The sequence below is a fragment of the Lampris incognitus genome, chromosome 16 (genome assembly GCF_029633865.1).
Source record: "Lampris incognitus isolate fLamInc1 chromosome 16, fLamInc1.hap2, whole genome shotgun sequence".
Taxonomy (NCBI): Eukaryota; Metazoa; Chordata; class Actinopteri; order Lampriformes; family Lampridae; genus Lampris; species Lampris incognitus.
The window spans coordinates 37255091-37270264 of NC_079226.1; the positions used below are offsets into that span (position 1 = coordinate 37255091).

At 44.9% G+C, this 15174-nt stretch overlaps 1 protein-coding gene across 1 annotated transcript in view; it reads left to right on the top strand.

Moving 5' to 3' along the window:
• The window catches only part of paplna (papilin a, proteoglycan-like sulfated glycoprotein), a 61139-nt gene that overhangs the window by 15738 nt on the left and 30227 nt on the right, over positions 1-15174 (top strand). Inside the window, exons 6-13 of the mRNA XM_056295447.1 lie at positions 1300-1402; positions 2538-2668; positions 4125-4248; positions 4760-4840; positions 6178-6350; positions 6744-6867; positions 7309-7435; positions 11906-12110. Coding sequence (XP_056151422.1) covers positions 1300-1402; positions 2538-2668; positions 4125-4248; positions 4760-4840; positions 6178-6350; positions 6744-6867; positions 7309-7435; positions 11906-12110 — 1068 coding nt within the window. The remainder of the gene's footprint in view (positions 1-1299; positions 1403-2537; positions 2669-4124; positions 4249-4759; positions 4841-6177; positions 6351-6743; positions 6868-7308; positions 7436-11905; positions 12111-15174) is intronic.

Here is a 15174-nt window from a genome sequence, read left to right on the forward strand (position 1 = left end):
CACCCTTCTCACTGTCAACAGGCTCTTCTCTCTGCCGACGTCCTGACATCTTTAAAATGTGAAGCTTTATGTCATTTTTGCCACATTTTTTCAAAATTTATGACCCGTGTGGTGTGGCCATCGCGCTTCTGCCTGTGGTAGAGCAGTAACTGTCACAACGACGAACGAGAGAGACAACCACCTAACGGCTGGACAAGATGTCAGAGTCTCTTGTGTTTGAGTATCACACAGTATTACACCAGAACCGTGTCCTGGGCTCACACTGCTGAGCAAAGTACGCCATCCTGGACAAGAATGTGTATTTTTCTGTATTGTTTGACTCAGTCAGTCTGACTTTATTGACACAGCACATATTTTCCACCAGAATCAGACTCACCTTTGTTCACCAAGGTACAGTAAAATTCCCAGTATGCACTGGGAATTTTACCTGGTGTCCTTCATGCAGCTCAGTACAATAGTGTGCAGTACAACAGTGCATACAAGACGTACACTATACAATGCAACATAATACACAATACACAATATACAATACACAATATGATATACAATACAACATTTGAGATGTTTGTTTTCGAGCTACAGATGCACAAAATATATGAAATCGAGCGGCTTGGTCCCACTCGGGCTGCTGCAAAAAAGAAATTTCAAACAATGTCAATGTAGTATTAAAATGACATAATTGCCTGAATGACAGTTAATGACAACAGTTGTAAATGTTCCTTCATGTTCATGACATGACATGTCATGGTTATGACATGTCATGTCAGTCTTATGCACACCCCTTCAAAAAAAGTGTGACCCGGAGGACCTCCGCTGCTATGCTTTTTTAGCTAGTGTGGTGATGTTGTTGCCCCATTTTAGTGTGTTGGAGATAGTGGTACCCAGGAACTTGAATGAAGATACAATGCAATGTGCTTCACACTAGAAAAAGTAGAGAAAAAAAAGCAAATGCAAAGGATAAAAAAAATGGGGCATAGAAAATTGCGAGTCGTTTTCTTGGAAAGACTTTTTTTTTTTTTACTGTGTCTACCTGTTTTCACTTTTCACTTGTGGGCGTAGTAAAGCTCTTTGAGACCATAACTGTGATTAAACCCTCTACAAATCAACTTTACAATAGAATATATATACACACACAAACACACACACATTATATATATATATATATATATATATATATATATATATATGCAGAATAAAAAAGCCATATTTATCCTTTCCAAAACCCTACAATGCATCTCTGCTCAAATTGCACAGCGACCCTCTATGACCCCCTGACATTTGACCTTTCTGATCTTCTAGGACTGCCCAGAGGGGTCCCGGGATTTCCGAGAGGAGCAGTGCTCTGAGTTTGATGGAACCAACTTCCAGGGGAAACTCTACAAGTGGCTGCCCTACTACGGAGGTCAGTAACCAGGCAGAGGAGAGCAATGCTGGTTTGGGCTGATGGTTCAGCGTATCGCAAAGTCAGTCGGTCACATTTAAAGTAGAATGTCTGAGAATATCTTAAGTTTTGTAGGCAAGTAAGTAAAGGAATTCAGTTTTCCCATTGGTAAAGCGAAACTTTACCAATGGGAAAAATCAACAGATAGCGGGTATTTTGCAGTAAAATATTCAACCATACCATACTGAGTACTACACTAGTCAGAAAAAAGGGCCTGAACAGCTAAGAAGATGTATGAAACTACCACATGTTAACCAGAATACTGTGATGCCATGTGTCTTTCCACCAGCATTACCTTGAATCTTTTCTAGCAGAAGTAATAGCTACACCTAGGGCGTCCGGGTAGTATAGTGGTCTATTCTGTTGCCTACCAACACGGGGATCCCGGTTCGAATCCCCGTGTTGCCTCTGGCTTGGTCAGGCGTCCCTACAGACACAATTGGCTGTGTCTGCGGGTGGGAAGCCAGATGTGGATGTGTGTCCTGGTCGCTGCACTAGCATCTTCTCTGGTCGATTGGGGCACCGGTTTGGGGGGGAACTGGGGGGAATAGCGTGATCCTCCCGCATGCTACGTCCCCCTGGCGAAACTCCTCACTGTCAGGTGAAAAGAAGCGGCTGGCAACTCAACATGTATTGGGCGGAGGCATGTAGTAGTCTGCAGCCCTCCCCGGATCAGCAGAGGGGGTGGAGCAGAGACCAGGATGGCTCTGAAGAGTGAGGTAATTGGCCAAGTACATCTGGGGAGAAAAATGGGAAAAAAATACACCAGATTTAGGCGCAAATATATACACATTATACACATACATGTACATATATGGCATGTATACATGTGACATATAATACTATATACACACACAAACAACGATTAGCGCAAAGGGACAACAAAACTAGCAGCCCATTGGTGGCTCACCCAGTTTACTAAATCAAGTGTAACGTCCTGGGTCAGAAACTGACCTGGGCCTTTTGCTGCGTGTCTTCCCCTCTTTCCTCTCCACCCCGCCCGTCCTTTCCACCGGCCTCGTCTCCGTCTTATCCGATAAAGGTACAAAAAAAAAAAAATCCTAAACTGACAACACAATGCCCCCAACTCCAACAGCTGAGAACCCATGTGAGCTGAACTGCATGCCGAGGGGGGAGAACTTCTACTACCGCCACCGCAGCGCCGTGGCTGACGGTACGCCCTGCCACCCCGGCCGAAGGGACATCTGTGTGGATGGAGTCTGTAAGGTAGGAATCGAACTCATAAAGAGAATTAAAAAAAACAAAAAACACGACAATATAGAATCAGAAAAAATCACTATAAACTAGGATGCAGCACCATGCAGACTCATATGTGAAAAGCCTAGAGAAGTAAGCAGAGTCACTGGGACAAAGCAGCGAGACAGGAGTAGCTACATCCTGCTGTAGCGTCGTATCGGAGTAGCTTCTGACCAAAGACACTCTGTGATAACAGCAAACTGCTACCCTTTACTCTGTGAAGCGGTCCCTTATCTAACCTCCACCCTCACGTGTCTGTCATCTATACAAGTAAAACTTTGCTTGCTTGCTAGTTTGCGTGTAGGTGTTGTCCAAACTCCGTTCTTTCCTCACGTCGTTATATTTGGAAACCTACTATAACCCACTATAACCCATTATAACCTGTTATTACATTTGGTGCCCTGGTTTTTGAAAGATTCATTAAACGCTCGATTTCCGTTTTTGTTGTGCCACGCTCCCAAACCCTTTATTTCCAGTTCAGCATTTTTATATAGGTTTGGCCCCAGGAACCGCTGCTCTGGTATTGGACCACTGCCTTTCACATGGTGTCTTTTTTCATTGTGAATTGCCAAGTTGGTGTTCATCTGCAAAGATTATGATTTGTCTGCTGTGTCCGCGGCCAGGTTTTAATTGAACACTGTGGTTTGGATAAAGGTTTTGTCAAAGTAAGTAAGTAAGCAAGTAAGTAAGTAGGGAAGTAAGTAGGGAAGTGTAAGTAAGTAAGTAAGTAAGTAAGAAATACGTACATAAGTAGTAAGCACGGTCGCACAGTGGTTAGCGCTGTCGCCTCACAGAAAGAAGGTCCTGGGTTTTAACCCAGGAGTTGTCCATTGGGGGGTCATCCCAGGTCGTCCTCTGTGTGGAGTTTGCATGTTCTCCCCGTGTCTGCGGTGGATTTTCTCCAGGTGATCCGGTTTCCCCCACCATCAAAAAGACATGCATGTTAGGGTTAATACTCCTGTCTGTGCTGGTCTGCCCACTGCTCCTAGCTACACAGCGAGGATGGATTTAATACAGAGCATAATTTCCCGACGGGGATCAATAAAGAATCTCAAAATCTCAAATTAAGCAAGTAAGTAAGTAAGTAAGTAAGTAGGTAAGTAAGAAAGACAGAAAGAAAGCCTATCTATCGATCGATCGATCGATCGATCGATCGATCGATCGATCTATCTATCTATCTATCTATCTATCTATCTATCTATCTATCTATCTATCTATCTATCTATCTATCTATCTATCTATCTATCTATCTATCTATCTATCTATCTATCTATCTATCTATCTATCTATCTATCTATCTATCTATCTATCTATCTATCTATCTATCTATCTATCTATCTATCTATCTATCTATCTATCTCATCTATCGATCTATGAGGCACATCCACCCTGCTAACAACCCATGTGTATGTTTCCTGTTGTGTAGCGACTGGGCTGTGATAACATGTTGGAGTCAGCTCAGCAGGAAGACCCTTGCCTACAGTGTGGGGGCAATGGACAGTCCTGCCAAGTCGTCAGAAACAGCTTCTCTGTGCGCAACCTGCCTACAGGTAGGGGTGCAATGTTCACACATGGTCCCTCACTACTAGATTTTCAAGAGAAATTCATTGACGTGATCATGGGTTCAAGATCCAGGTTGCTCCTTGAAACTGTGAGATGTGGCAGTTTTGGCCCACTTATATACATTTGTGTCTGGTAGTCTATTTTGTAGTCTTGTTTAAAAGCGGCTGTACAACCTTCTAGAGAATGTATAGACATAGTGTAGACACAATACCTGTATGCTGAATAAGAGCATGTGTCAACCTTTCAAGAATGCAAATTTAGCAGTTTGAAATCATACTTTTCCTTGCAGACTCCTTTGAACAAAGCACAATGAAGTACCAAGCCATGAAAACCATTATCTCGTATGGTTGCTCTAGTACAAATCTAAACCCTTACCCTGGAAGTGTTGAGCATCGACACATACACAATCATAACACATCTGGGATCTAAAATAGCTTTTGTACTAAATGCTGTAACTTTTCACTATCTAAAAGGTGTTGCATCTTCCCCTTTTCTCAGGCTACAACCAGATGTTCATCATCCCTGCTGGAGCCACTACCATCAGCATTAGAGAAACAAATCCCACCAGAAACTATCTTGGTGAGTTAGTGCTGGAATCTACCTGTCTGGCATCCGTTGTAATGTTTGGTTTTTGCAGAGATTGACTCCATTTAGAAATATTTGACTTGATTTGAACTTCCTTTATATGGAAGAATTATCACTTGGAGCATAACGGCATCCCCTCTTTGCAGTGTTGGAAGAAGGAAATGAAAAATAAAAGCACTTGATACAAAATCTCAAAAAAAGTTTCCACAGATTGGGTTTGGGATGAGTTGTTGCCTTCAAGTGAAGGAGTTCAAGTATCTCGGGATCCTGTTCATGAGTGAGGGTAGGATTGAGCGGGAGATTGACAGACGGATTGGTGCAGCATCAGCAGTAATGCGGATGTTGTATCGGACCGTTGTGGTGAAAAAGGAGCTGAGCCGGAAGGTAAAGCTCTCAATTTACCAGTCAATCTTTGTTCCAACCGTCGCCTATGGTCATGAGCTTTGGGTAGTGACTGAAAGGGTGAGATCGCGGATACAAGTGGTTGAAATGAGTTTCCTCCATAGGGTGTCTGGGCTCAGCCTTAGAGATAGGGTGAGGAGCTTGCACATCCGGAGGGAGCTCGGAGTAGAGCCGCTGCTCCCTCATATCGAAAGGAGCCAGTTGAGATGGTTCGGGCAACTATTAGGATGCCTCCTGGGTGCCTTCCTTTGGAGGTTTACTGGGCACGGCCAACTGGGAGGAGACCCCGGGGTAGATCCAGAACTCGCTGGAGGGACTACATGTCCAATCTGGCCTGGGAACGTCTTGGGATCCCCCAGGAGGAGCTGGAGGGCATTGCTGGGGAGAGGGACATCTGGAGTGCCCTACTTAGCTTGCTGCCACTGTCCCGACCTCGAAGAAGCGGCTAAAGATGAGATGAGATGAGATGAGATGAGATGAGATGAGATGAGATGAGTTTCCACAGAATGGAAAGCACATTATGGGCAGCCAGATTTTGAGGAGTGTAATGGCTTTAGTGAGAATGGAGATGAAGGGGTCAGGCTCCTGGTGGGTCCTGTAAGCACCCACCAGGTTTACATGACCTTGAACCAGATGCTGAATCCCAAGCAGCTCCGGGGGTGCTGACCCTGACCTCTGACCTCCCTGTAGACAGGCACGAGCACAGGGAGAATTTTCCCTCAAAAAAGAGATTACGTAACATCTTATCATTTACAATCGAGTAGCTGGTGGGTGTCTTCCAGCCTTTTGCCAAAGCCTGCTGGGACAGGCTCTAACCCCATGCAAGCCTTAATTGGATTTAGTGGGTATAGTGAACTAATAAATGTATAATTGAGCCATGTTTGAGTACAAAAAAAAACTGACCAATCTTATCCGATGCACACATCCAGCTATCAAGAACCTGCGGGGAGAGTACTACCTCAATGGTCACTTTGTGATTGAGTTTTCCCGAGCCACGCCCATCGCGGGCACCATGTTGTACTACCAGCGAGGTGCTGAGGGGGACAACGTCCCAGAGACCATCATTGGCCGTGGCCCCACCACCGAACCCCTCGTCTTAGAGGTAATAAGACACCTGCTCTCCTTGTAACAGTGTTGAACCTCATCTCTAGACTGTTCTCTGTTGTGTGTATTGTAACTCTGTATAAATTTAGTTATTATCACTGTGCTCAATTCTCCTGTAGCATTTACCACAACTTTGCTCACATATTTGTGTTTTGTGAGTTGTGTCTGCTGTACGTTTGATGTCTTTGCTTCAGCACATTTTTGTCATTGGTAAAGGTCCATGTTAACTAATGTCAACAAGACCGACATTTATCTCTGAATAAATTGTGCCCTTCATATTTTTTTAGTGTTTCTCTAAGTTCTCTTCAGAGGTTTAAGTGAAATATTTCGTCAAATGATCTCAGCTTGTACGAATGGATTTTGAGCTTCTTGTGCAATTCTGTCCTCCTAGCTGATTAGCCAGGAGCCCAACCAAGGGGTGGAGTATGAATACTACCTGCCCAATGGACGCTCCAGAGAGGGATACTACTGGAGCTTTGGCTCCTGGTCTGCCTGCAGCAAAGAATGCGGATCAGGTCAGACACGCAAGAATACGAACCTGACTCATTTATCCTTACGCTTAGCTCTGGCTTGAATCTGCAATGACCATTCCTGAACTTAGACAACCCCGTTAGACTTTCATAGTCTCTGGTCCATACATACATCTTTTCTCTTTGCTTTCGTTCACTTTTCATACCGCTTTTCATGTACATGGGCTTTATTGAAATCATCTACTATATGCACAGATTTCTATATATATAGAATAGAGTACTAAATTCTTTATATAATACATTCGATAGGTTTTTGATGACACCGCATTCATTAATAGTTACACACATTCAAGCACATTCATATTGTTCATAAATTATCTTAACACAGTAACAGTGTTATTCTTTGACACTGGGTTCACTGGCTAAGGTCACAGACGGACTACTTCCTGCAGAGTTAAATGACTTCCTGTCTTTTTCCCTCTTCAGGGTACCAGTCTCGCTTGGTCTTCTGCGCCATTGATAATGAGGCCTACCCAGACTACATCTGTGCCGCTCTGCCAAGGCCTCTGAGCAACCGGACCTGCAACCCCCATCCATGCCCCCAGACCCGCAGGTGAGTGGAGAGCAAGCATCAGCGGTAGAGATGTGCAAATCTGTAAGAGGCTGAGTTCTTTCAGTCCGGACCTGTAGAATGAGACCATATTCATTCTATTTTCAAGTATAAGATCTGAGATAAACTCAGTCTAAAGACACGAACCGGTTAAAACGCTCCGTATTTTGAAGGTTATTGTTGCTTATTTTGCTGTCATGTATGTCATGTGAGACAACTAAGAGGTAATGCATTTACACTGAGTCTAAGACTGAACGTGTCCAAGGCAGTTGTGTCTCTTAAAGTGGTTCTCACTGTGCTTGGTGTGTTACAACTGTCCGAAAGGATGGCGTACCTGTATGCACCACAATTGTGGAGGGCCTCAGAAAGAACCAGAAGCAATTTATTCAGGTAACCCACGGTCTATGTAGTCGTAGTGGAATTGTATGTGGTTTCAAACACAGGGGGAGATCATAGAAAAAGTCCTTGTTGTAAATTTGGTCTAAATTAAGAAGACACAAGACTATAAAACTTAAGAAGACAAGAAGATTAAGAAGAATAAAAAAATATGTGTTTAGTCCTGATTTAGACAAGCACAATTGCTCTGTGGATGAATTGCTTCAGTGTTTCACATTTATTTGGATACATACATTCATACCTAGCTTGCTGGTGCAACCACCGTCCTGTATTAGTGGCCACCGTGAGACTCCACTCAGTCTTGATCATCGGCATCTTAATAGAGGCAATATCTGAATTCACAACTTGGACTCAAAATCACTAAACAGTGTGAATTAGTGAAAAAAATGGATTCACACACACAAATCTCCCCCTTGATAGGTGTTTGATGTTAGCATTAGTATCCGTGTGTAGAGCGAGAGCCTGTTCTTCCTGTTCTTCTTCTTCCTGTTCTTCTTCCTGTTCTTCTTGTTCTTCTTGTTATTCCCTTTCTTCCTGTTCCTCTTGTTCTTCCCGATCTTCTTGTTCTTCCCGTTCTTCCTGTTTTTCTTGTTCTTCTTGTTGTTCTTGTTCTTCCTGTTCTTCTTGTTGTTCTTGTTCTTCCTGTTCTTCCTGTTCCTCTTGTTCTTCCTGATCTTCTTGTTCTTCCTGTTCTTCCTGTTCTGCCTGTTCTTCCTGTTCTTGTTCTTCCTGTTCTTCTTGTTTTTCCTGTTCTTGTTCTTCCTGTTCTTCCTGTTCTTCTTGTTCTTCTTGTTCTTCTTGTTCTGCCTGTTCTTCCTGTTCTTGTTCTTCCTGTTCTTCTTGTTCTTCCTGTTCTTTCACGCGAGGGGGTTTGACAACAAAAGGGTGGGGCATCTGTTCAGCTCAGAGATCTCTTTATAAGGCTGGATTCACATAGCACGCAAAACTGAATTATCTACATTTTCCTTTTGATAATTCAGTGACGAAACCAATTTCATTATTGGGAAAGTGAAATTTCATAGAAGATCTGATGTTTATCATCACTATGGTTACTGTTAATTTACTTTGGTGCTCATATTGGTAATAAACAGCCAATTACCACAAGAAGACACAAGTAAAGGCTGCTGAATGGAACAGTATGAGTCCTCGGCCTATCCATTCCATCCATTATCCGAACCGCTTATGCTGCTCTCAGGGTCACGGGGATGCTGGGGCCTATCCCAGCAGTCATTGGGCGGCAGACGGGGAGACACCCTGGCCAGGCTGCCAGGCCATTACTTTGGCACTCATATTGGTAATAAACAGCCAATTACCACAAAAAGACACAAGTAAGGGCTGCTAAATGGAACAGTATGAGTCCTCGGCCTCCACGGTTTTAAAATGTGATGCACATGTGCTTAAATTTTCCCAAAATATTTTTGCGAAAGCTGCACGCGGTGTGCGAAACACCAAAGCTATACTTTACTCTGCTCGTATTCTGTTGGAATTGTAACTGGCATAAACATTTTAATGTACAAACATGGGCACCGAATGGGAGCGGACAACCCTTTGCGGCTGTTCTGTGTGCTTTGTGAACCCCGCTCAACCCTGTACGTCCTAGACCCTCTTTCTTCAGGGAGGGGTGACTTAATGCAGGAGTTGCGTTAAATACATCTAACTTAAATAAACCTAACCCCGAACAGCTGACCTTTTAACCCTTGACCCCTCTCTCTGATTGCTAAGTGTATGTGTGTGTGTGTGTGTGTATGTTGTGTCAGGGCTGAGGGTTGCAGGGTTAGAGGTTTGGGTGGAGGGTGGGGTTGGGGGCACTGGGCTTGCGTACATCTGTATGTGAAGCCCAGCCAGACGCCTGGCAGTAAGTAGCTGGGGTAGAGGCACAGTGACTTTGTGGTGTTTCCCGATTCCTCTCCTTTGATACCACTGCCGCTCGGGGAAACCTGAGATGCCAATGAATGCAGGGTGGAGCTAACTACACCCTCATTAGACTTCCGTTTAGAGATCGGTAGCACGGAAAAAAACCCCTAAAAAGATTTGATGGTTCGCTTCACGCCTGTCATTGAGCCCCGTGTGCGCTGTCTATGTGCCATATCCGGGGTAGTGATTTAGCGTGTAAAATTTAAACATGCTGCCCTTTTTGGCATCTTTAGCACAGCTTTCAGTTCTATAGATATACTTCTGGGTTCTTGTAATTACTGCAGAAAGGGAAAGCTAACGGCCATAAAAAGCTAGCCCGCTGGTTAGTGTGGTAGTGGGTGTGGGTTTTGGTGGGGTGGGGAGTAGCTGGAAAGGGCCCCGAGAGCCAAACTATACTGTTGAGAAATACGCTGTTTCCACATAATTCAAACAGCAGAAAATGTTTTAATGGATAATGTGTTAATCAAAACACAAGTGTTTTTATCCAAACTACAGACATGCCTGTGTCAAAGACAGCATCTTTTGTAGCGCAGCTCATTAAAAGGACTTAATTACAAAGTATCGTCTGTTTCATGTGGTGGAAAATGTTACCTGATGCTTTATTGGTCAAAATGCAAAACAAAACACAGATGACTATGTCTCTTTTGTTTTTGGATTTTTGCCCGGCAGCACGGTGGTGTTAGTGTGGTCGCCTCACAGCAAGAAGGTCCTGGGTTTGAGCCCCGGGGTAGTCCAGCCTTGGGGGTCGTCCCGGGTCGTCCTCTGTGTGGAGTTTGCATGTTCTCCCCATGTCTGCGTGGGTTTCCTCCGGGAGCTCCGGTTTCCTCCCACAGTCCAAAGACATGTAGGTCAGGTGAATCGGCCATACTAAATTGCCCCTAGGTGTGTACGTGTGTGTGTGTGTGTGTGTGTGTGTGGGCGGGCCTTGTAATGGCCTGGCGGCCTGTCCAGGGTGTCTCCCCGCCTGCTGTCCAATGACTGCTGGGATAGGCTCCAGCATCCCTGCCTCCCTGAGAGCAGGATAAGCGGTTTGGATAAAGGATGCAAGGATGGATTCCCCCCCTTTTTCTCCCCAATTGTACCCGGCCAATTACCCCACTCTTCCGAGCCGTCCCGGTCGCTGCTCCACCCCCTCTGCCGATCCGGGGAGGACTGCAGACTACCACATGCCTCCTCCGATACATGTGGAGTCACCAGCCGCTTCTTTTCACCTGATGGTGAGGGGTTTCGCTAGGGGGATGTAGCACATGGGAGGATCACGCTATTACCCCCAGTCCCCCCCCCCGAACAGGTGCCCCGACTGACCAGAGGAGGCGCTAGTGCAGCGACCAGGACACATACCCACATCCGGCTTCCCACCCGCAGACACGGCCAGTTGTGTCTGTAGGGACGCTCGACCAAGCCGGAGGCAACACAGGGATTCGAACCTGCGAGCCCCCGTGTTGGTAGGCAACAGAATAGACCACTACGCTACCCGGACGCCCCATGGCTATGTCTTTATTTTGTGAATATTGGGCCCCATACAGAGTTTTAGGGTTAGGTCATCAATTATTTTGTAGAGTAGGAGTGCTTTCTTGGATTTCAGATATCTCATTTTGCAACGAAACATTTTAATACATCCAAAACATTTCTGAACTTTTTTTTTTTTGCCACACTCTCTCTCTCTCTCTCTCTCTTGTGGCTTCTCCTGTCCTTGCTGACAATTCATGTTCCAACTTTAGGTCTCAGCCCTATGTTGTAGTATGAGAACACTTAGTGCCTTTAGTAATTAAGATCTAATAATAATAATTATTATTATTATTACATATTTAAACAAGAAAAATGAGCTATGTCCAGATAGTTGGCCTGCTCACTATAGTTGGTAGTGGTTTGATGGTGGTAGTCACTGACAAGGATTTAACAACAATTTTTTCCATAATGCTACACCTTAAAAAATGATGTGCCCACACCTCTCTGTAATTGTGTCGTTTGGGTCACATTTCAAACACAAGATAAGTTTTTAGAAAAGTGCTATATAATGATAATAATGATAATAATAATAATGATTATTATTATTACTATCCCAACAAACACAGACGCCACAGTATGTCTTCATAGCACCTTCTTTTAACAGTCTAGTTCATTTGTCGTTACAATTTCTGACCTTCCCTCATGTCGTCCCAGCTGGAACACGGGTGAGTGGAACGCCTGCTCCGTCCAGTGCGGCGGGGGGTCGCAGGTCCGCAGCGTGCAGTGTGTCTCCCACGACGCCTCCGGACCCCGCGTGGTGGAGGACGCCGTCTGCGCCGCTTACTCCGAAGCGCCTCCATCCTTGCAGACGTGCAACATGCAGAGGTGTGCCGAGTACCGCGTGGCAGCATGGACCCAGGTGAGTCACGCGGCGCAGCTGCCACCAGCAGGGAAGCGCTGACAGTTAATAAGGGGGTGACTGAGAAACCACAGGACACATACCTGTTGTGTGTCGGATGAAGATGTGAGGCTCAGACGCATGTAGACCAAATAAAAGCATGGATCTGGTCTACTGGATCTAAAAAGTCTCCACACCCCTGTTCAACGGCAGGTTTTTGTGATGTAAAAAAAAAACGAAACCAAGATAAATCATGTCAGGACTTTTAACCCTTAGTGTGAAATTGCAACCTATAAGAATAAAGTGAAAGACAATCAGAAACATTTTACGGGAAAAAAAAGAAATACCAAATACAAAACGTACAATAAGCTGGTTGCGGTAATGGCTGAAGTGTGTGCACAAAACCTCCAGGCGTCTGCTAGAAAGCAGAAGATGAAGATGAATTTCCGCTTTCAGCACAACAACGGCCCACTGTGGGGATGGGGCTGTCTTCAGAAGTAACCAATCACATTCAAACTCATGTGAAATAGTAGTTAGTTATTATGCACCGGCCATCAATTAAAGTTACTGTGAATAACCACAAATAACGCCCGGCTGTTCCTGTAGGATTGTCTTGACATCTTCTTAGTTGCATCTGACAGCAAAAGCCATGGTCCACAAAGAGCTTATAAAGCATGAATGGGATCTCATTGGGTACAAAAGGCATTGGATAGACCACGAGACACAAAAGAAGATCAACCTTTGGGAATGGCCCAGCCAGAGCCCAGACCTGAATCCAATCTGTGGGGTGACCTGAAGAGGGCAGTACACAGGAGATGCCCTCACAATTTGATGGATTTGGAAGAAGATTGGAGGAAGATTTTAGACGCAGTCATCTTATCTGTTTTACCGAGTCATGGTTAAACCAGGACTGTAACGTGGACATCGATGATATACTACGGCAGACGGAGATCAGATAAAATCACGAAAAGCCATTGGCGGTGGTGGCCTTTGCATTTTGGTTGACAAAAAGTGGGCAACACATTTCACCATCTTTGAACAGACCATGAGATCCTGGTGGGATCATTCAGACCCTTTTATTTACCCTGTGAATTTGGGCAGTTTACCATTATTTTGGGGCATGTTCCGGGTCCCAATAATAAGGAAGCAGCTGAGCGCATATCAGACAGTTTGAACAGCGCGCTCGCACGATCAGCTGATCAACCAGTTTTTATTCTGGGGGATTTTAACATACTCCCTTTAGCAGTACATCTCCCAACTTTACAGCAACTGACTGTCCAGCTCATTCGTCACACATTCTTGACTTATATTATGGCAATATTGAGGATGCATATAAGGCAATATGCAGACCTCCCACTGGTAAATCAGACCATAATGTCCTCCACTCACTGCCGAACTACAGACAATGCATGAAGAGGGAAAACCCCATCATAAAAACAAAGTTTGGGACAGAGAAAGTGAGGATAAGCTGTTTTGAAACAACAAACTGGGACATGTTCTTTAACTCGTGCAGAGACCCCCATGGACTGACAGACTGCATCACTTCTGTGAGGAATCTGTAATCAACACCAAGGAAGTAAAAGTATTTCCTAATAACAAGCCCTGCCTTAAAAGACTTGAAAAGCTGCCTTAAGGACAAAAAGGTGGCATTCCTCAGGGGTGACCCTGAAGGTGTCAAAGACAAAAGAAAGGCGCTCAGGGCCAGGAACTATTTTCTTGAGCTCAGTGCATCACCAAAGACCAGAGATGTAGCTAACGGCAGTACACTGAAGCATGCCCCCACTCAGGAAAACCACCAAAAGCAAGAGTCCCAGAAGTCCCAGAGATTGTGCATGTTGTTGAGTTAAATGGTGGATGATGAATGATAAAATGAAATACACTGTGAGAATAGGGACTGAGAAGGTTGTTACCCGTTGCCATTGAGCTGGTGGTGGACAAAGGCTCCTCAGTGTCAGTACTGCCAGAAAACCACTACCGACCACACTTAAGCACATCACCACTGAAGCCACCCCTTGGTGGCGATGTGGTTAGTAAAGCTGGCTCCAGCTAGTTGGAACCCACTCCATTCCAACCAGTAAAGCTGGTTACTTCGTCCAGATCTGATTTCCCTGTTCATGGATGCCTTCCAGTGCATGTCCAACATGATAAGAATACGGTCAGTAGATTCATCTGTCGTTAAGCAAGACACATTACTGCTCGGTACGGAGCTGGTGTCTGCTCTCAATCGCCAGATTGCTGAGACTGCGGTGGTGTCCTCTCCCTCCTGCACTCCTTCTCCTCCTACTGCAATAGTGAGACAGTTGAATACAACAATGAACTCTAAGCCCATTGGATGTATGAAAGGGTTCGTTCACAAGGTGAAGGTGAGAGACACGGTACAGCCTTTTCAGCAGAAACTATGTAGGCTTCCTCTCTGTCAGAGAAGTAATCACCAAAGAACTGCTTCACTTACAAGAGGCTGGTATCATTGGGAAGGTGAACACCTCTCCCTGGGTGTCATCCATTGTGGTGACTACAAAGTAGAATGGTGACATCCGCATGTGCGTGGACCCGAGGGAGCCAAACAAGACTGTTGTCATTGATAGCCCCCTAAACCCACACATGGAAGACCTGTTTGCTGAACTCTGGGGGGTGACAGGGTTTTCAGCCATTGATTTAGCCAGAACCTACCATCAGGTGTCGCTACACAAAGAGAACCGTAACTTAACAGCATTTATCACACATGATGGCCTGTATTGTTTCTGTAGGGTTCTGTATGGTCTGGCCTCGGCCCCAGCAGCTTTTCAAAAAATGATGGCTACAATACTGAAAGATATTGATGGTGTCCAGAACTATTTAGATGATCTGATAGTATATGGGAAAACAGCAGCTGAGCAAGATCACAACCTACAAGCCATGGTAACCACACTTAAGAAGGCAGGGCTGACCCTGAACAGTCCCTGTTTTCACAGTGTATTTTATTTCATCCTTCATCAATCCAGTTTAGCTCAAGAACATACCCAATCTCTGGCATGATGTCGCAAGTTTAACTGCAGAAGCCTTTCATTTCTTAGACACACTATTACAGCACAAGGACTGCTCCCAG